This window comes from Apostichopus japonicus, chromosome 19, assembly GCF_037975245.1.
Source record: "Apostichopus japonicus isolate 1M-3 chromosome 19, ASM3797524v1, whole genome shotgun sequence".
In the NCBI taxonomy this organism is placed as follows: domain Eukaryota; kingdom Metazoa; phylum Echinodermata; class Holothuroidea; order Aspidochirotida; family Stichopodidae; genus Apostichopus; species Apostichopus japonicus.
The window spans coordinates 9,423,156-9,444,080 of record NC_092579.1 but is presented as its reverse complement, the minus strand read 5'-3'; the positions used below and the strand labels follow the sequence as shown (position 1 = coordinate 9,444,080).

The window sequence follows — 20,925 nt, the reverse complement described above, 5'->3', positions numbered from 1 at the left end:
TCTACGGCTCTGATAGTTTGCCTACAGTTTGGCCCCTCCCTTGGCAAATTCCTGGCTACGCGCCTGAAACCGAAACAAAGCGAAAGTTTGTTCCCCGCTTAAATTGGGCTTAGTGATGAAATTTGATAACCCCCAAAAAACAAAAAAAAAACAATATATATATATATATATATATATATATATATATATATATATATATATATATATACAATAAAGAGAAAATGAATCTCTAAATTTATTGGTGTTTAGTGTACATGCTGTACACTCGTCTTTCTTCTGACGCAGTAGTTTGATTTGATTTATTTATTTGTTTTTCACGTGTAAATTTACAGTGTAAAGGAAGTCTTCCAAAAAGCATACAACAGCTTAACAAACAGTTTGGTTGGTTTGGTTGTTTAGTTTCCGTGCACAGGTGCTATGTAGTCACCGCTTTTCTTAGCAAGTTTTTTTTTTTTTTTTTGTATGTCATATGTCACGTGACAATACAGGCTGCTATGCTGTTCTCCAGCTCCACGGGCGTGACGAAAGCAGCATGTTTGTTTCATGACGTAAAATCCAAACGAATGAGTAATGGCACAATAATCATTTAAAACGTGCTAAACTTATATAATGTCGAAAAAGTAGGCCTATATAGAGCAAATTTGATTTCCAATCCGATGTCTATAGTTACAGATTTTGTCAATTATCTAAATGACTCAATCAAGGATGTAATGTATATATTTAAATTTGACAGGAAACCCGATTGCGATGCTTCCTAATGCTAACAATTTGGACGGGTCGGAGATTGATAGGACGGGAAGCGATAGGATGGGGAGCGATAAGACGGGGATCGATTTAACAAAGAGCGATTGGACGTTGAGCGACTCGTTGACTATGCTTTACGTAACATCGTTCAGGCTTAATTGTATAACGTTATTTTCAATTTACTGCGTAGTAGTGTCATTCTTTTTATTTTCTTGACACCAGTTTGTTTTGATACTCCTAACTATAATAAAAGTTAAATACGGGGTACCGTTTCGAGTCAAATGTTGGTTATTTCCTTTCTACGTTGTTATTAAAGTTTAACAACTAACATGAACATTGATAGTGATTTTGTTTTTTGTAGGAATGAACATGATCAACCAACACTCTACCGTGCGTTTATCACACGGATAATGCAGGAACGGGGGCTCAACGTTATTGTTGGATGAACTACAGTACAGTAACTCTATACGGCTTCGTGCATTACTTGCGCCATACACCCGTTCGTGCATTATCCTGTGATGAAAACACGGTACTGAGACTGTTTTGGTTAACATCTAGTTATTTTAAAATGGTAACATTTGCCCAAACTGTGTTACGTTAACCCGCGGATAGTTGAAATGAGCATGTTTCTCCTGCTTTAAATGAGTTATTTAGTCATGCTCATAATACCTGAGAGGTTTCACGTGACCGTGCATGCTGGTTTATACTCCATACTTGGGTAGTATGCTATAAACATTATGCGAGGGACAGGAGGACCGAGGTGTTTTTGGGCCTTCACAAGCATTATTTAATTATTGTAGAAATTACGGTGGCCCAGATGAGACATGGAATTTTCGAACGTTTCATGTCATATGTATTACCTTCTTTAAACTGTCCAAGTTTTGAGTGTGTGACTTTCTATAGAAGAAAAGAAATAAGATCGGAAATTAGATGTATTGTGTGGTGAATGAAACGAACATTGATCATTTGTTTGCCAAACACTCTTCTGCTAATACAATGGATCCAGTTGAATGATTTAGTACTGCCGTGTAGTAAATCCCTCGTTGACGAGTAACAAATAGAAACGTAGGCTTTGTACTCATTTCCCCCAGTTTTCTAAGTGAGCGGAGGTATGTCGGTGCATGTGGTGGGGCAGTAGCCCTCTCTGCCCTCCTGTGTACGTAAGTATATATGTGGTTGTAACGGCATCCCACATTTGGGGTATCAGAAAAGTCGATGTTCAAAAGCTGCGAATATTTACCGGACATTCGCTGAAATATTAACCATATTCAAGTTTTTTTCTTTTTTCTACCACTCATCCAGTTCCTTCCCGTGAAAATTCATCCTGATAGATAATTAATATGTTGTTGTAAAGTTAGTGGCGCTATTTGTATTTGCCTAAATAATAATTGCCAAGGACATCTCTTTCTCTTTTGATTTGATTTGATTTGATTTGATTTATTTATTTGTTTTTCACGTGTAAATTTATAGTGTGAAGGAAGTCTTCCAAAAAGCGTACAACAGCTTAACAAAGTAGAAGACTCCCTGTATAAAGGAAAGAAGAAAAGTATTTACATAACAATACAAAATAGAATAATTCGACAATCAATGAATACTATATATGGTGATAATATTTACGATAATAATTTGCAAATGAATGTATGACTTATTAATAACTGGATATAACGTCTTTGGTCAGATGCTTTTTGAATATTTTACTGGATACTTTGGTTTTGAAGCTCTCTGTTATGGAATTCCATGTCTTTATTGCACGATTTCTAAGACGAATCATGTTTTCAATCATGTTGGTTTGAAAAACTCACTGTGAAAACAAACTCTCCTATTTGTTTATTTGAAATCTCGCTATGAATATCAGTCATTTAGACGGTTGTAGAAGCGAGATGTGTGAAGTAACTTTAAGTCCATCCAAAAAAATTAAACAAATACCTCCATAGCACCCAATGATCGATTACCATTTCTCTGTGACGAAAACTGGACCGAATTTGCTTGATGTGGGGTTTTCGAACTTCAACTCGATCTCGAAGAGAAGACAATGAAGAAGACCGTAGTCGGGCCTGCATCTATATTTCTCTTCTGTAGCGCGAAAAGAACTTTAAATATTCCATTTAGAAGCCAAGGTAGCTCGAGTGGTATAGTGAGTGAAAGTGGTAGAGTGAGGGTTGGAGTCACAGGAATAGGTAAGTGGATTGTCATATTATCTCAATTATGAAGGTTACAGAGTTGTGCATGTACTAGATTCGCGACCAGGCCTCTAGCCTACTTAGATTGCTGTGTAGTAATAGCATGGTGTACGGTACTGTAACTTCGCGTGTTCCCTAAATTCGCGTTACTCTTACTGTGTTATACATATGTAGTTGCACAAATAGTCAAATTGTAACCACTTTCATTCATAATTTCAATATACAAAGCATGAACAAATGCAGCCAAAACAAGGCATCATCAATTTTGTGATCTGAGACACTTTCATGGCTTATTCCACAGAGTCAGGGAAATTTTTCCTTGCTTTGAGCAGTTTGACTCCCAAATTTTCTATTTCCCGCGGAATCTGATCAACTAATTGATGAAATCACATAGCCGAATTGAAAGCACTAAGCCACCGAGCAAAGTAAGGTAGATGATAGATCGTGATCGCAATTATCTTTTAAAATAACTTTAATGCTATTACTAAAGCGAATTTACAGTATATATAGGCCTACCATCATCTAGTATTTCTACCGGGAATTTACTGCCTTGGATCGAGAATTGGCTTGGTAATAGGAAACAGAGGGTGGTAATTAAAGGCTGTGCTTCTTCTTGGCAGGACGTTACTAGTGGGGTTCCACAATGGTCTGTAGTGGGTCCCTTGTTGTTTGTTGCTATATAAATGACATCGACGGAGATATTTTGTGTACAGCTAAAAAGTTTGCTGATGACACCAAATTGTGTTCTGAGGTCTCTTCCAAAAACTATTATAAGAAGTTTCAGATGGATTTGGATCAGGTTTTTTCCCGGTCTCAGGGGTGGCAAATGCTTTTTAATATTGATAAATGCAATGTAATGCACATTTGGTAGTATAGTAACCAAAAGTTTATATACAATCTTAACGGTGTGGAGTTACAGGAGGTCTCTGTTGAAAGAGACCTAGGTATCTACATTGACTCATCTCTACAACCTTCTAAACATTGTCTTGAAGCTGCTAAAAGAGGTATATAATAGGGTTTTAGGTATGATCAAGAGGAACTTCAGTTTTCTGAAAGAGGACATCGTACAGTAGTTAGGCTTTATAAGCAGTTGGTTAGACCTCATCTGGAGAATGCTGTGCAGGCTTGGAACCCATATTTTGCTAAGGATAAGGAAGTACTTGAAAAGGTCCAGGGGAGGGCTACTAGGATGATTAGTTCCTTAAAGAGTGTTCCTTAGCGGTTACAACTGTTGAATCTCACCACACTAGAGCTTAGGAGGTTACGTGGGGACTTGATCCAGGTTTTCAAGATTGTGTATGGTTTCGACAATTTATCCTTTACCGACTTTTTCATGTTTGCTAACAGTAGTTGTACCAGAGGTTATTGTCTTAAACTCCATAAGTCACATAGTAGGATTAATATTCGGCATAACTTTTTTTTCTAATAGGGTTGTGAATGAGTAGAATGGTTTGCCTGAGAAAGTTGTACCCCAATTTGCAAGTAGTGTCAATGGGTTTAAGAATGCTTTGGACAAGCACTTTAAGCATTGTAATCGGGTCTGAGTGTTTGTGTCTTCAGTTTTTCTTTTCTCTCTCTATAGGGTCCTTGAGTGTCCCTCCTGATCCTTTTTTTTCTACTAAACTAAACTAGTATTAGTAGTTCCCCAGACCCTGGAAGTGGAAATCATCACAAAGGATCACAAGGACTTAAATCAAAGCCCCCCCTCCAACACCCCCCCCCTCCTTTCAGCACAAGTTTTTATCTGGTATAAGAAGCTTTATGATCTTGGTGGAACTTCAGGGAGAATGTCAGACATCTCTTACCAAACCATGATCAGATGGTCACAGCTAAAAAGATAAAAATGCAGGGTAGTCTGCAATTTACAGTAGGTTAACACTGATAACTTACAGTGTCCAATTACAGTACAAAGTAATCACTTACCTGAATATTATGAAGATGACCAAACTTGTCAGAACTCAGAACTTGTTCATTTTTTGTTGTTGTCTGAAATCATTATTTTCATACCATCACAGTCTCTTGTGAATAATTTATATCTTCCAGGAGTTGTAACACCATTGGGGATTGGTGTCAGCAATGTATGGTCAAAATTACTTCAAGGCAAGAGTGGCATTGGATTGCTGAGTGGAGAAAAATATGAAGGAATACCAAGTAAAGTAGGTAAGATGTTTGAGGATGAAAGAACTGAACCATTTATTTCGTTTTCATGTCTTTTGTGGGTAGCCAAAACAACTTTGGCAAATCTTTTCACTGGTCACTGAGTTATTAGTATCCTCGATAGTTTGCAAATCGTGTTTAATCAGAATTCATGTCTATAATCAGTATGAAATCATGTTTGTCAATATTTACATTTCTACTCAATGTAAATTTTTCGACAAAAAACGTTTTGTAATCAGTGATGATAATACCGGAGAGAATACCGTAGAGAATACAATGTGGTGTGCCACAAGGCTCTATTCTTGGTCCATTGTTTTTCATCCTTTATGTCAATGACATTACCAAAGTTTTTGGTAAAGTTAAAGTTGTTTTGTTTGCTGACGATCCAAATATTCTTCGCACCACAATCGAGTACTTTATTTTATATTGAAGTATCAACTGAATAAAGACAAGTTCAGCGACTGGTTTGCTGGCAACAAATTATCATTGAATATTGATAAAACAAACTATATAGTTTTTAATACTTCTTACAATTTTACATGGAATGCTGATATAACTATGGGCGGTCAACGACTACAACAAGTCAAAAGCACTAGATTTTTAGGCGTTTATATAGATCATAAACTTAAATGGTGTGAAGACATTACAACTGTCTGTAAAAAAGTTGCAAAAAACACTGGTGTTTTAGCTAAGCTTAAGCATTATCTGCCACAACACATATTAAAGATTCTCTACCAGACATTAGTCCTGCCACATATTACGTATTGTTGTAACATATGGTCTGGTACTAGATATACCAATCTGAATCCCATTTATATTACGCAGAAGAGAGCAGTCCGCCATATAACACATGCCAAACCACGGGACCACACAAATCATTCTAGGTTGTTAAAAACTGATGACATTATTCGGGTTAATCTTGCTACATTTGCTTATAAGGCATGGAATGGACTGTTACCAAATGCTTTTAATGACTACTTAATAAGTAACAGTGATGTTCATCATTACAAAATTTACCAGATTTTCAGGCAATGCACATTATAACAGATATAATTCTACAATGGGGATGTTATCACTAAGGGCACGTACAATCAAAACATGGAATTCTCTATCAGACAATATTACAAATAAACCTTCTGCAAAATCATTCAGAAGAAACTTTATTCAAAAAATTATTGCATCTTATTAATTGAACATGTTCATTTTTTCTTATATATTTTGTTTTCTTTTTTCCTTTTCTTTACAGGGAGTCCTCTACTTTGTTAAGCCATCTGAAGGTTTTTTAGAGGACTTCCTATCACATTATATATATTCACGTGATGAAACAAAATAAATCAATCAATCAATCAATCAATAATTGTTTTATCAGTATTACCTTAGATCCACATATATGCTCTCAGCAAAATGAGCATGACTAATCCGTTCGATATCATTCATCTGGACAGTAAAATATTTCTGTACCCAATATTGCTTGGTGTGGTTTATATACGTAATTGTTATATTTACATTTTTAATCAGCATTTGTTATTCGATTATATTTAATGTGCTTTTATCAATATTATTTGATGCTTACCAACAGCTGGATTGGTTCCAAGGGGCGAGGGCGACGGCCAGTTTCATGCTCCGAGTCACCTTACGAAAGCTGTGAGTACAGTATGAGTGAAAGTGTGTAAAATTTATCCCAATTTAGCCTTTTGTTGAACTGAGATAGTACAATCTTAAGTCACATTTTTTTTGTGGGGGGGGGGGTTACTAGTAGGTGCCCCCAGTTTAGCTCCTGATATCACCATTTACAATATCAAAACCATCAAATTATCTACTTTTTAAAATATTTATATTCAACCTATACATGTACAGGCATATTTTTTTGGTAGGCAACAAGGAAACAAATGTCATTGCAAATAAACTTAGCTATTCAAAAATGTGGCTTTAAATGATAAAGTAACAATGATTGATTGTATCTACAACATATTTATTTACAACCCAGTTTTCTTGAACTTTGGAAAGAGTCTTTCTTACTAAATTTATGAGATAATAGTTTTAATCCAGGCAGATTATTTAAAATACACAAAAAAACTATCAGCTATTAGTGTAGCCTAGTTTCAAGGCTGAAAGTAAGGCTTGGTCAGGGCAAGGCCATTGGGCCTCTTTGTTATAAATTTGGGAGGGCCCAAGGTCATCAAATAAGGCACCAAGGTCAAACATTGTTTGGTAGTAGGGCACCAAGGCCAAAAACAATTATGTTGCTGGACAGTCAAAGAAACATCAGTATTAAATGTGATATTATGAATATGAAGCAGAACACATAACACATAACACATACTATTGGTTGGTTCAATCATGTTTTAACTCTGCTAACATAATGTAAAAATCACTAAGTATGCAAACACATATATGTGACTCATAGTTTGATATTAACTGATCTTTGTCTTGTGGAAGTTTATTTCGTGGACTTCATTTTGTAAAATGGTTTTATTTATCTACTTGGAATTGCATTCAAGTGAAAGGGCACAGCTGCCAAATTACAGCCAAAGAATTTGGGCAAGACAGCCGTTGTGACCTTCCACGATGGGTGCTTTTGTAGGCTATCGTGGAGAAATACAACAGCCTTTGTTTACTTCCAGCACTGAATTATGTAGTTGTCCAGTTGTATCTAGCCTTGTTAACATTGCATACAGATAACAACCAGTATTTTAATTGCAACTCTTTGGACCAGGAGACAGCACTCTGCCGAGGTTTTACTACAGAACTTCAAAGTCATAAACTGGGTGACTCTTGAGTGGAGTGGGAATTGGTTATTGTAAAAAAGACAACTGTTTATAAGAAGGATGATGAAGATTCTGAAAATCTCTTGCTTTTACTTATCCTGTAGGAGTTGAAGATAGCAGAAGATGTGACTCAGTTCGCTCTTGTTGCCTCAGAGGAAGCCCTCTGTCAAGCCAAATGGAAACCGGCATCAGATCAAGATAAACTGGACACAGTAAGCTATTGATTTTGAGTGAACAAATGTTGAATATGAGAAAGAAAAAGATCAAAATATAAAATAGAAGAAACAAACAATTTAAAAGAGAGAAAAAAATAAAAGCACTCAATCTGAGTAGTTGTGCAAACTCTTTAGTTGCTTTTTCTTACCTGTCTTAATTCAATTAAATTAGCCCATCTCTAGGGCAAGCTTTTGACCAGTACTTTGATTGTATGCAATGACCAAATTTCTGTTTGGACAATCACGTAAGCTTTTGAGATCATCAGGTGAAGGACTTGTTGTTTACATCATATACAGATTGCATTGTAAGTAAATACTGTACCTTCAAAATAGTAGATTGGCATCGCCCCATCACCTTGGAGGAACTGAAATTAAACAAAAAATAGTAGTAGGCCGTTGATCCACTCAAAGTTAAATTTTAATGGCCCAAAGCTGGTGTTCTATTCACCAAACCCACACAGCTCTCCTGCCATATACACCTTGGTTGTTGTTTTTGCTACCTTTTGTGGGCATCAATATTTGTTTGGACCATCAAGAAATACAATAAGAATTTTTTGTCCAAGGGATAACCTGAAAGAATCTTTAAATATCTTGTCTAATTGGTTATAATAATGATTCTGTTTTGTAGGGTATGGCTGTTGGTGTCAGTTTACCAGGACTCCAGGAAATTGTTGACACTGGTAGAACACTAGAGACAAAGGTAAGTCATCTGTTTTGTTCCATTTTCCTTAATGAAAAGAAATGATTTTGATTTGCATCAATCTAGAACATGCAGTGAACAACACTTACTGGTCAGTTATACGTTTATGTGTTTAACAAATAAATAAAGAGTCCAGTCACCAGAGGGCAATATTTGTCACTACATCAAGTGTATTTGTTGCCAAACTTCAAAGTAGTCTTACCAAGATATCTTATCTTTACAAACAAAGTAATACCAATATAACAGGACACGTCTTGTCTTTATATACTCTAAGTAATAACTGCCTCCTAATCCGTTCCAAACCCTATTTAAAGAAAACATGCGCAACACGCACCATTCAAACAAATCATGCACCACACACATCCCAAGCAACACGCACAACCGACACACGCATAAACATTGTTAACACCGTCACACACGCACAGTTGACGCCAACATTAATTCAATCACACATTACAATGTGATAGAACTTGAATAGATCAGCATGTGTAAGGGAACAAGGAAGGATTTGCAGGTTTTTCTTGTGGGAGACATTTTGGTTTGTATAAACTTATAGAACTGCAGTCATTTTTGCAGCATAGCCTGCAAAAAGTTGAGACATTCTCTTGTTTTCTCCCCCACCCCCCTTTATGCCATCCCTGACAACGTCTGTATTTCTTTATAGATTACTGTATCATCATTACCTGTGACAATAAGTTCATTATTCTCCTCTTCTCTCTCCATGATACCAATTAGTGTCCCCCATTAAGTCACTGTATCATTACCAGTGACATTAGTTTAAAGAACCAGTGACATCCTTTAATATAACCTTTTGTTTTCCATTTGTCTACAGGGGTACCGCAAAGTCAGTCCTTTCTTTGTGCCAAGGATCTTACCTAATCTCACAGCTGGACACATTGGCATCAGGTATGGCTTCCAGGTAAGAGTGATGTACACAGAGAAAGGAAGGAATCAGAAGGGGACAATCAAATAATCCCTTCTGCTGTGCTCTGCCATGTGGTTATTTGGCCTCTTTCCTATTCAGATCTATAAAGAATCCATGATTGAGATGTATCCAATGTCTCACTTCATTAAATCTTCTGTTTTCGTTTAGAAAAAATAAGACACGTATTACTTGTTGCCAATTTTTGCTATAATACAAAATCGACAGGTAGAGGTTGTACCCATCGCCCTTACCTCTCCACGATGGTACTACTCCTCTCCCTCCTCAACAGGGCCTCTTCCCCACCAGATTACTGTGTATACTATATATCTCATAGATCTGTTATGTACACATAATCTATATGAGTCACATGACCTATATGAGAACTCTTGCCCCTCTACATAACGTAGCTGCTCCTTCCATGCACCCCCACCAGGTGAGACCCATCTGCTAACACCACTGGTAGTATCTGGAAGTTTTCTCTAACTATTTTGTATTCCTTTTCTCATAGGGACCTAACCACTGTGTGTCCACTGCATGCACCACAGGCTGTCACGCAGTTGGTGATGCCATGAGGTTTATCCGCAATGGTGATGCTAAGGTCATGGTAGCAGGAGGAGCGGAGGCCTGCATATGTCCGGTAGCAGTGGCAGGCTTTTCAAGGTATTAAGAAATGCAAGTGATTGTTTTTTTCCTCAAGACTAGTATCAGACTTTTCTTCTTCTGTATCTGTCAAAAGGAAGAAAACAAAATCTAACAGATAGAAATGTGAAGATGGCAAAACATCTTTTACTTTGCTGAAACCTGTTAAATAGTTATATCTTCACAAGTGATCTGTTTTACCAACAAATTTTATCCTTAACTATTCATAAATATTGTTATTATTTTGTCAGAAAAAAAATGACTAAGTGAAAGTGTTACATGATAATAACAATGTATTCATGTCATGGTTAAGGATCAAATAATAATTTATTATTTATCACAGTTTTGTCGGTGTGGCATGCCTTAGCAAATGTTTCAGCTAGACAATAACTGTCTTTATATTCTCAGAAGTAAATGCTGAAATAAGGAAACAGATTCGATGGAATTTATGAATATACTTGTTGTGCCCATATGTTAGGATGTTATAGTAATCTTCTACAGTAAACTATATTTAACAGCTCTTTGGATGATTAACATATAAAAACATGTGACAGCAAAGAATACAAATGTGCTGCCCTCTGAGTAGACATTTAGGATCCTTGGTCAAAAACTTTGATCCGTTATCATTTATATTTCCCAGGGCACGTGCTCTCAGCACCAAGTATAATGACAGACCACAAGAATCTTCCAGACCTTTTGATGCAAGGAGAGATGGTTTTGTGATGGCTGAAGGGGCAGCAGTTCTCATATTAGAGGTTTGGTCTGCTAAGGTTGATCTGATCAATCAAAAATACCCATATTTAGATGGTTACAATTGTCAGTCAACAATTTGCCTGTTGAAATATGGATTTATTTTAGCTACTAGTAGTATGTGTGTCTGCAAGATCAAGGGTAGGGACAGTTTATAGTGGGGGTGGGGGTGGGGGAGGGGAGGATGGATGTTGCTTAGTGGCAGGATTCCACGATCGATTAGATCAAAGTATTGTTTACTTGTACAAGGCACTTTAGCTCAATTGCCTCTTAGCAACCAGGTGTATAAACAGGGACTTATGTATATAGCTTGTGTATATAGTTGTGTGCACTGGATTGTGGCTGCATCCTTTGGGATACTCTATAAAGGACCCATAGATGTGGTGCTGTGTAATGCTCAGACAGCAACGTGCTGAATTGTTCACAGCTTGTGTGTCTTGGTTTGACAGTTTAACCATTGAAAGTTATTTGACAGACCTGTCAACCCCTAAATTTGTAAATCTGGAGAGATTTGAAAAGACAAAACCCAGGGGGTTGGTACCTGAAACCAGGAGATTTTACAAGCTATTGTAAAGCCCAGTAAGACTCTGAGTGTTGGAATGTCAGGTATAGGAAAGCCATTGATACAAATAAACAATCAATTTGTAAACTTTAAATTGATAATTTCCTTTCTTATCTTACTCTTTAAAGCTGACACTTGTCATGTTTTCTCTCACTTAGGAGTGGAATCATGCGGAGAGTAGAGGGGCAAACATTCTAGCAGAGATACTCGGCTACGGTCTTTCAGGTGAGGTTGAACAACATTTGTAGCAATAAAAGGAATCTTGTTAGAATAATAGATGATAACAAAGTGCTGTGAATCAAACAGAATAAACAAGGAAAATGGGATATTTTGCTAGAAACATAAAAAAATCAAAATCACAAGGGAGTCTAATATCAACAAAGCTTTAGTTTCTCAAAAGACTCATCTACAACTTTGCCATTTTTTGTACAAAATCATTTTACTGGTTCCTTTTTTCTATTGGAATATTTACAAATTTATTTGATGGTCACATGTATATTAATTTATTGCACAATTATTGTTATATGTGTTTTCTTGTTTCTTTTGAGAACTAAAGTACTCATTTTCAGTATTCTCCCTGTAAAAGTCTAGTTTGATATATGCAGATGCGGGAAATTCAATGCTAATGGTACCAGTAAATAAAGGACCATATTTCATGTTTTACATTGGTTTACCACTTACAACTTTACATTTAATGTAAACAAATGAGTTAACCTATGATACATTGTCCTGTGAAGTCTAGTTACTACTGTCCCAAGCTCTGCTAGTTTTGTAAATTAAACTTTTTCCCATCCAATGACAGGTGATGCCAGTCACATCACCGCCCCTAGGGGAGATGGATTCGGTGCACAACGATGCATGAAGGCTGCCCTGAGGGATGCACGTGTCAGAGTCGAGGATGTTGGATATGTTAATGCTCATGCAACTTCAACACCTCTAGGTAAGGTGAAAGTATTGTAACATTCAGGTAGTGGGTTTGACACCCAATGAAACAGCAGTTACATTCCAGTTTGATGTTTACCATTTAAAGGGAGTAGTCATTAATAAATGTCAAATATATTAGAAATGTTGAAGTAAGTTTAAAATTCATTGCAATTGTTAACATCAAGATCTGATCACATCACAAAGATGGAGGGGGGATGGGGTTATTGGGTTGGAGAGAATCACAGCACTGAGTTTCTTAATATTTTCTTAATATTTTGAAGTACTCCATTAAATTTAACAGATTTGAGAAGTCCAATTCATTTCCTGGAAAATTTGCTAGTACTCTAATGAGAGACTAAGTTTTTTATGCACCCAATGGGGCAATGATTGGTTATAGAGTTTGAAACATTAACTGTATATTTATTGCTCCCGATGGTACCGTAATAAGTTGTCATACATTTTTAAGGGACATTTTACATTTGCAGATTAATTTTTGGTGATTTTGTGAATTACCATATGAGAAAGATTATAACTCTGGATACTAAACAAATTGACCAGAACATGTTCATTAACAATTACATTCAGATTTATATCTCATATTATTGTACAGAAAAAAAACACTATAACATACGGCACAGAAATAAAATAACATAGTATGAAAATAGTGATTCTGTTAATAAGGCTAGTGACCATAGAACCAAAAAAAAAATAGTGAAGAATGATAAGAATCTCAATTCAACAAAAGATATTTACAAAATATAAGGAAAGAAAGAAACAGGACAGAGAATAAGCTGAAAAGTAATAAAAAGGAAATAAGAAAGGGATAGAACACAATCAGCAAAAGAACAAATTCACAAGAGATGGCCAGGAAGAAGAGTAGCTCACAAATAATTGCTTAAAATTTTAACCCAATGACCCCAAATGACTGTTGATCTCTTCTAAAAGAATGAGGTATCTGAGCAGATTTAACAGAAGGAGAAAGTGGCTGCCACATGGTAATTGTTGAGGTGTAATTTGCCATGCTGATTATTTGTGACAGGTAACTGTCAAAATATGGTACAAATGGGTATGATCAGTAGGGCATTTCCACGGTAACTCACGTTACATTTTTGATGTTTTTCGTCTTCTTTTTGTACCATATATTTTACTAACACATGAGTTTGATCAATTACTTCTTCTACAGTAGTTAACACAATGCTGAGGCATACCTCAGCAAAAAAAAAAAAAAAAAAAATTTGCTTCTTGTAGATTTTATAAGGCAAAAAGAGTCGGTAACTCACGTTACATTTCTAAAAGCGCCAAAATTGGAAAACAAATATTATTCAAAAAGTGTCCTCATACTAAATGAACTCAAAGAAAAGTGAAATATGGTAGTTATACCTTACCTACTAGTAAACATATAGGTTGCCAAAAAAAACCTATATCATTGTCCAGTTGCATAAAAATGATGCAAGACTCGGTAACTCACGTTACGGTAACTCACGTTACAATTTGTCCACACATAACAGTTCATAAAATATAAGTTGCTGACACAATTCAATCTTATTAATTCTTATGTACAGTTTTAAGCCTTAATAAAAATACTTCTTGTATTCACTTTGTAAGACAAAGTAACTGTTATAAACTTATTTACAGTTTCAAATACTGTAGGAATCACTACAGTGCTCCATATCATTCAACATTAAAGCCAATGAACACTGGCGGAAATGGCCAAAACAATTGACATCAATGATAAAGATTGTGTGACATTGTTGCAAGTGGTGAGGTTCAAGAGGCCCTGTGATAGTATAGTGTAATATTTCATGGATGTATCTATATGGTTATGGGTTACTATGAGAATGGGGTCTCTCACTGTCTAACAGCATTAGCAGCCCCTGTTTTCTTATATCTGGCCTAGCTTAATGTACAAAAATCAAAATTCCCTTTAAAGGGTGTCAAGACTCGCGCATAGAGAAACGTCTCATGCAGGTAATCTGACCTAGATTCGAATGAGGTGTAACAGAAGTGTTAGACACCACCATCTATCCCAGAAAAAACACACAGCTTGCTACCGTCGGTATCCAGGTACCCACCCGACGCGATACTACCGGTTTCTAACTTATTACCCAAATCCTATGCAAAGTTTGACTATTTTTTCATAGGTCTATGGTTAGGCAAGATTTTCCCATTGACTTAGAGTGGTGTGAGGCTACCATGTGGTCGGAGATAACAGCAATAATATAAGTATTCCATAGATATCTTATAACTGCGTCATAATTTCAACAAATAAACAGATGGTTAGGCTAGATTACCCCATTGACTTAGTGTGGTGTTAGGTACCATGTTGAAAGAAATTGAAAGAATCCTCACAATTACTATTTTTTCATTTGTTTATTTCATAAAAGGAAAGACTGACATTTACGAGATGTTACTAATGGATAGTAGACGGGATAACTAAAAAATAATAATCACAAATGTTTTTAACTAAACGTTAATTCCAAATTAGGAGCTAAATTGGATATTTATATGGGAGAGCAAACATAAGCAGCGGCGGCAGTGCGATGTTAGTAGTGATGTTAATTTATTAACAAGTTAATGAAAGAAACAAAAGCAAATAGAAATTGTTGAGGAAGGGTTTATACCTTATCTTACACCTATTTGAACATGAAAACATTGTCATTGGAGAATATAATTCATTTAGTATAGCATTCGATATGTAGTTTCCTGAAAATCGTGATACACAAGGGTAATATTTTTCGGTTACCCGGATACCCGACAGGTGATGGCTCTCCGGTTCCAGGTTCACGATTTTTGGACCCTTGTAAACACTAATATTAACAATGATTATAAAATAGTGAAAACCAACAATTATATTTTGGCCATGTTTATGCACCACATTTGAAGCTTCAGTTTGACTTGGTAGCATAATTGTCTACATTATAAGCATGATTATATTGTATGGTAACTCACGTTACATGGTAACTCACGTTACATGGTAACTCACGTTACCATTTGCATCACCTACCCTACTTAACATAGTGGGGTGCACATCATTTCTTTACTTGTTTTACACTTCGGGATGATGAGTAGAAACCAAAATCTAATGATGAGATTTTTAATAGTGACATATTTTATGTATGGGGAAAAAAAATCATTATTTTGGTAACTCACGTTACATCAGCTAATAGAGGTTTGATTAAAGCAAAAAATAGATTATTTTGGATTATATATTCAAAAGGTTGGTAGTGATATCTGAAGTTAGTGCCCTATGTAAGCAATAAATGAACAAATCAGTAAAGTATCACCATTAAGTTTTTTAGGAGAGCAAAAACAATTCTGTTCATAATTTGTGTACAAAATTTGCATTAAAGCATCCTTTCACTTCATATGCAAATTTCTACAATAAAAATCAATATTTCGGTAGGTATCATATTGATTCAACAAACTTGGATATGTTTACAACAACATTTAACCAATGACAAGATGTCATTGCAGAATTTATATTTTGAGCCCATGTCCACTTTTTCATGGAAATGCCCAGTACCAGATTATGCAATGGGAAGATCAGATCAGTGCTTAAGGCCCCCCAAATTCAAGGGGCTTGAAAGGTGAAGCATCCCCCTGAGGTCACAGACTGCTGTGAACACTGCCAAGAAAGACTTCTAGTTTTGGGTTGTGCATTCACACTTTAATGGGGATGTGGAAAGAATATGGTGCTGTAGGATCACCAGAGGTTGTTAATGTGGCACTGGATGATAAACAAGTATTTCATCACCTCTCCTACAGGCGATGAAATTGAGAATCGGGCAATCAAGTCTGTCTTTGGTTCCCATGCCAACAACCTGGCTGTGTCTTCCACCAAAGGAGCGACGGGTCATCTGTTAGGTGCTGCTGGAGCATTAGAAGCAATATTCACTGTACTAGCATGTCAACATGTAAGTGATAATAAGCTTAATTATCTTCCGTGTTAAAATATAATTTAAATCTACACTTCACATTGAGCATCGATTGCTGGTTGGAGTGTTAGCTCAGTGGTTAGCGCCGGTGCCTTTCAATCATAAGATCCCGAGTTCGAGTCACTCAAAGATTAATTTATGTCGTCCAGTTACAGAGTTGTTGACAATTGACAATTCATAATCATGGACATTAAATATGAATGTAAGAGACTGACTTCGGTCAGCTTGCGGATGGCTTCTTCGCGAGTTCCTGCTTGCAGGAGGATCTAAACTACATACATACATACATAATCTTTAGTACCACTGTGAAGTTATTTAAACTATTTCTACTCCTCCCTAAAGTATTTTTTTATTTTCATCTCCAATTTTCCTCTCTTCCAGGGTCAGCTGCCTCCAACAATTAATCTAGAAGAGACAGACGATGAATTTGATCTGAATTATGTGCCTAATAAATCTCAGGTTTGGCTGGGAGATGGTAGACGGATTGGACTCACAAACTCTTTTGGGTTTGGCGGTACCAATGCCTCTTTATGCATTGGAAGCGTCAGATGACAGTGGTCTATGATTGTTCATGTCTTTGATGGACAAGGGAAAGAACAGACGAAGGCAATTTAAGATGTTAATTCTTGATCTGCCGTGATGAAATATCGATGTTCGATGAAAAGTAATATCCAATTAAAGGAATGATTACAGCTATGACTATTTAAATTTTATTAATATGAGATTTAAAGAAGTCAGATGGGAAGATGACTGATGATATCACCCTTTGATATGTCAAATTTACCACTTTTTACGTTTTTGTTATCAAATTTACAAACCAGTTAAAGCAGAATTTTTGGATGTTCTTGTAGTCTCAATTAGCATCTGCTTATTCATAAATATAATTGTGCATGCATATGTTAAAATTGTTGTTTTGACATGTATAACGCCTTTAAATTTGAATTGTTCAAAGTGTACTTTGTGATGTTGTGTAAGTGCAACATTTTACATATAATCCTGTGTCTTAAACAGTGTTTCATATTCGGTCGCTACTGCAGCAATATTAAAGGCTTTACTATGCATTGAGCTGCATATCATTGTCAGACATATTACGTATATAGTTACCTTTCCAGTCCTTACTCCTGAATTGAACAGCATATTTGGCTAGTTAAGGTTAGTAGAAAAAGGATCAGGAGGGACACTTAAGTCCCCATCAAGAACCCTATAGGAGAGAAAAAACACAGAAAACACAAACACTCAGACCCGATTACAATGCTTAAAGTGCTTGTCCAAAAGTTTTCTTTAATCCATTTTTACTTCTTGCAAGTACAACTTTCTCAGGCAAACCGTTCCACTCATTCACAACCCTATTAGAAAAAAAGTTATGCTGAATATTAATCCTACTTTGTAACTTTTGGAGTTAACGTCAATGACCTTTGGTACAACTACTGTTAGCTAACATGAAAAAGTCAGTGAAGGATAAATTGTCAAACCATACAAAATGTAGGAAACTGTGTTAATAACTGATGGAGGAGAGATGTGTAGGTTTGAGTGAATATACCATATGCCGAATGTCTACTTAGAAATTACATTAACAACACCGTGATGACATTCGTATCAACTGGTTACATTGAACTTTTTTTCTAATAAGCTTTATGCTCTATTGAAGTTTTTTTAGACGAGAAGAACACAATGAATGTGATTGAGAGAGAGCAAGAGAATAAAATGTCATTTTGGTTTTTTGTTGTTGTTCATGTCTATGTTACTGGAATGCTATTTTCCATTAATTAATGCCTATTAAGTGTCTAGTGTCCTGGAACTTTTTCACATCCAGGACAATTTGAAGGTGAAATAATCTGAGACAAATTGCGCTAAAACAGAATTGGTGGTAATTGCAACATATTTACATTCACAAGGGCAGGGCTATGATTTTATATTTAAATCCGTAAAAATATCAAACCTACACCATTACGATAAGAATGATCCATCCTTTGACACATTGGTGTGAATTCGACGGAGATATTTTGTGTAAAGCTAAGAAGTTTGCTGATGACACTAAATTGTATTCTGAGGTCTCTTCCAAAAGCTATTATGAGAAGTTTCAAATGGATTTGGATCAGGTTTTTTCCTGGTCTCAGGGGTGGCAAATGCTTTTTAATATTGATAAATGTAAGGTAATGCACATTGGTAGTAGTAACCAAAAGTTTACATACAATCTTAATGGTGTGGATTTAGAGGAGGTCTCTGTTGAAAGAGACCTAGGTATCTACATTGACTCATCTCTGCAACCTTCTAAACATTGTCTTGAAGCTGCTAAAAGAGGTAATAGGGTTTTGGGTATGATCAAGAGGAACTTCAGTTTTCTGAAAGAGGACATCGTAGTTAGGCTTTATAAGCAGTTGGTTAGGCCTCATCTGGAGTATGCTGTGCAGGCTTGGAACCCTTACTTTGCTAAGGATAAGGAAGTACTTGAAAATGTCCAGAAGAGGGCTACTAGGATGATTAGTTCCTTAAAGAGGGTTCCTTATTATAGGCGGTTACAACTGTTGAATCTCACCACACTGGAGCTTAGGAGGTTACGTGGGGACTTGATCCAGGTTTTCAAGATTGTGTATGGTTTCGACAATTTATCCTTTACTGACTTTTTCATGTTGGCAAACAGTAGTTGTACAAGAGGTCATTGTCTTAAACTTCAAAAGTCGCATAGTAGGATTAATATTCGGCATAACTTTTTTTCTAATAGGGTTGTGAATGAGTGGAATAGTTTGCCTGAGAAAGTTGTACTTGCAAGTAGTGTCAATGTGTTTAAGTATGCTTTGGACAAGCACTTTAGGCATTGTAATCGGATCTGAGTGTTTGTGTCTTCAGTTTTTTCCCTCTCTTTATAGGGTCCTTGATGGGGACTTAAGTGTCCCTACTGATCCTTTTTTCTACTAAACTAAACTAAATTTGAGATTTTAAACTCACACACTGCTGATCCAGTTCCAAGCTATTCACTGTTAAAATATGCTAAACCTCCGATATGTTCCTTTAAAGGCTAACTTGATGATGTTATCAACTCTTCTAGAACAGGCTTTCATGTTAATGTTAAGTTTTGTTAACCCATTGCTTTACATAAATTCTCACTCAACCAAAGCATGTTCCTTTAACTTGATATTAAAACAACAACACCCTTGCACCCATTGAAAGAAAATTAAACACCATCTATCCAAAAGTTGACAAATTTGTACTACCACTGTAAACATGTCATTTGAGACAGGTAAATATCTTTTTGTGATTTTGTGCTGGATCTGAGGAACTCAGCTAAATGGATAAAGTATTAGACTAAATATATAGTCTTGTCACTCTAAACCGATGAACCTCGGCAAATTAATGGGTCGTTCCCGTACAAATTAAAAGTGGCATAAAAAATCTAGCCTGGTCTGATAGCACTGTTTTTCAACCATTCACAACAAATTAACTGAGGTTTGTTAAACTTTGTTTCTAAAATCATCTTTTTAATGAATTTTTCCTTCATGTCTTTCCATTGTAATATAGCTTGTAAATCTATTGCAATCAAAACCTTTTCCTTTTTTTTTTTACATTTTATAATAATATTCTGTAACTACTGTAGTTGATACAACAATACTAGACATTTCACTAGTAGATGGGTTATAAATAATAATAATAAAAAAAATAGACATTTTTGACATTACATAAGTTAGGGAAATCATTAAATGTTCTTAGATCTCTGTCTGTGGCTCTGACTCCCTCCCACCAAGAAAGTGTTAATCCCCCACCCCCTCCTATCACCAAAAGCAATCCGTTTTCGCCCTTAAAATTACTGGCTATCGTTGACTCATTCGAGTCTTCAAATGTAACATGCATGATCTACACTTTATGCAGAGTTCTTACGTCTACATGGCTTGTGTATTCCTATCTAGTAATTTTCTTTCATACTCTTTTTATGGACAGAACCACCTATGGTGTCCACCATAGTACAGCTCACCGAGAGACCTCCAGAAGACTTAAATTTGGAAGAGACTTGGGAAGATGACGAGACATCAGACAGAGACAATAAATTGGAATCCCAAGCCCCTGTAGCCGATTCAGATCCCTACTCTAGTCTCATTATGGACATGAAAGCCTCCATCTCACCTCCGAGTTAAGTACAGTCTAGCTCTTACCAGATCAGGAAAGGCTTACCAGACGATAACCTCCTGAAGGCAGAAGAAGACAGAAAAGTTTGTTCCAATTCTGGTAGCGACGTGCCGAACGCTTCATCGATCCAAAATGACAAGCTGATGGAAGTTTCCCCCGAAGGGTTTAGAAATAGGACTAAAGTTGAAGAAGAATCGGAAAGTGATTCGATATATATATATATATATCGAATATGTATATATATATATATGTATGTATATATATATATATATATATACATATATATATATATATATATATATATATA

At 36.0% G+C, this 20,925-nt stretch overlaps 1 protein-coding gene across 2 annotated transcripts; it reads left to right on the top strand.

The window, feature by feature from the left end:
* The first annotated feature begins 2,593 nt into the window (after positions 1-2,593).
* On the top strand, positions 2,594-20,851 carry LOC139960108 (3-oxoacyl-[acyl-carrier-protein] synthase, mitochondrial-like). 2 transcript variants are annotated; one of them, XR_011790361.1, is made up of 13 exons: positions 2,594-2,921; positions 4,968-5,084; positions 6,661-6,725; positions 7,954-8,061; positions 8,693-8,764; positions 9,597-9,683; positions 10,198-10,349; positions 10,969-11,083; positions 11,799-11,865; positions 12,443-12,580; positions 16,330-16,478; positions 16,881-17,105; positions 20,433-20,851. XR_011790361.1 is itself a non-coding variant. In XM_071958221.1 (12 exons), exons 1-12 carry the CDS (start codon positions 2,777-2,779, stop codon positions 17,049-17,051), a joined length of 1,386 nt encoding a protein of 461 aa, XP_071814322.1. In that variant the 5' UTR covers positions 2,595-2,776; the 3' UTR covers positions 17,052-18,216. The 2 variants fall into 2 exon arrangements, 1 of the variants encoding a protein (XP_071814322.1); XM_071958221.1 differs by lacking the exon at positions 20,433-20,851 and having other exon boundaries at positions 2,595-2,921; positions 16,881-18,216.
* Positions 20,852-20,925: the final 74 nt, after the last annotated feature.

Excerpts from the sequence above, each read along its gene's own strand:
- LOC139960108 (XM_071958221.1), top strand. The coding sequence starts at position 2,777 with ATGAAGAAGACCGTAGTCGGGCCTGCATCTATATTTCTCTTCTGTAGC. Across the intron at positions 6,726-7,953 it reads CGAGTCACCTTACGAAAGCT|GAGTTGAAGATAGCAGAAGA; the intron begins GTGAGTACAGTA and ends CTTATCCTGTAG. Across the intron at positions 8,062-8,692 it reads ATCAAGATAAACTGGACACA|GGTATGGCTGTTGGTGTCAG; the intron begins GTAAGCTATTGA and ends TCTGTTTTGTAG.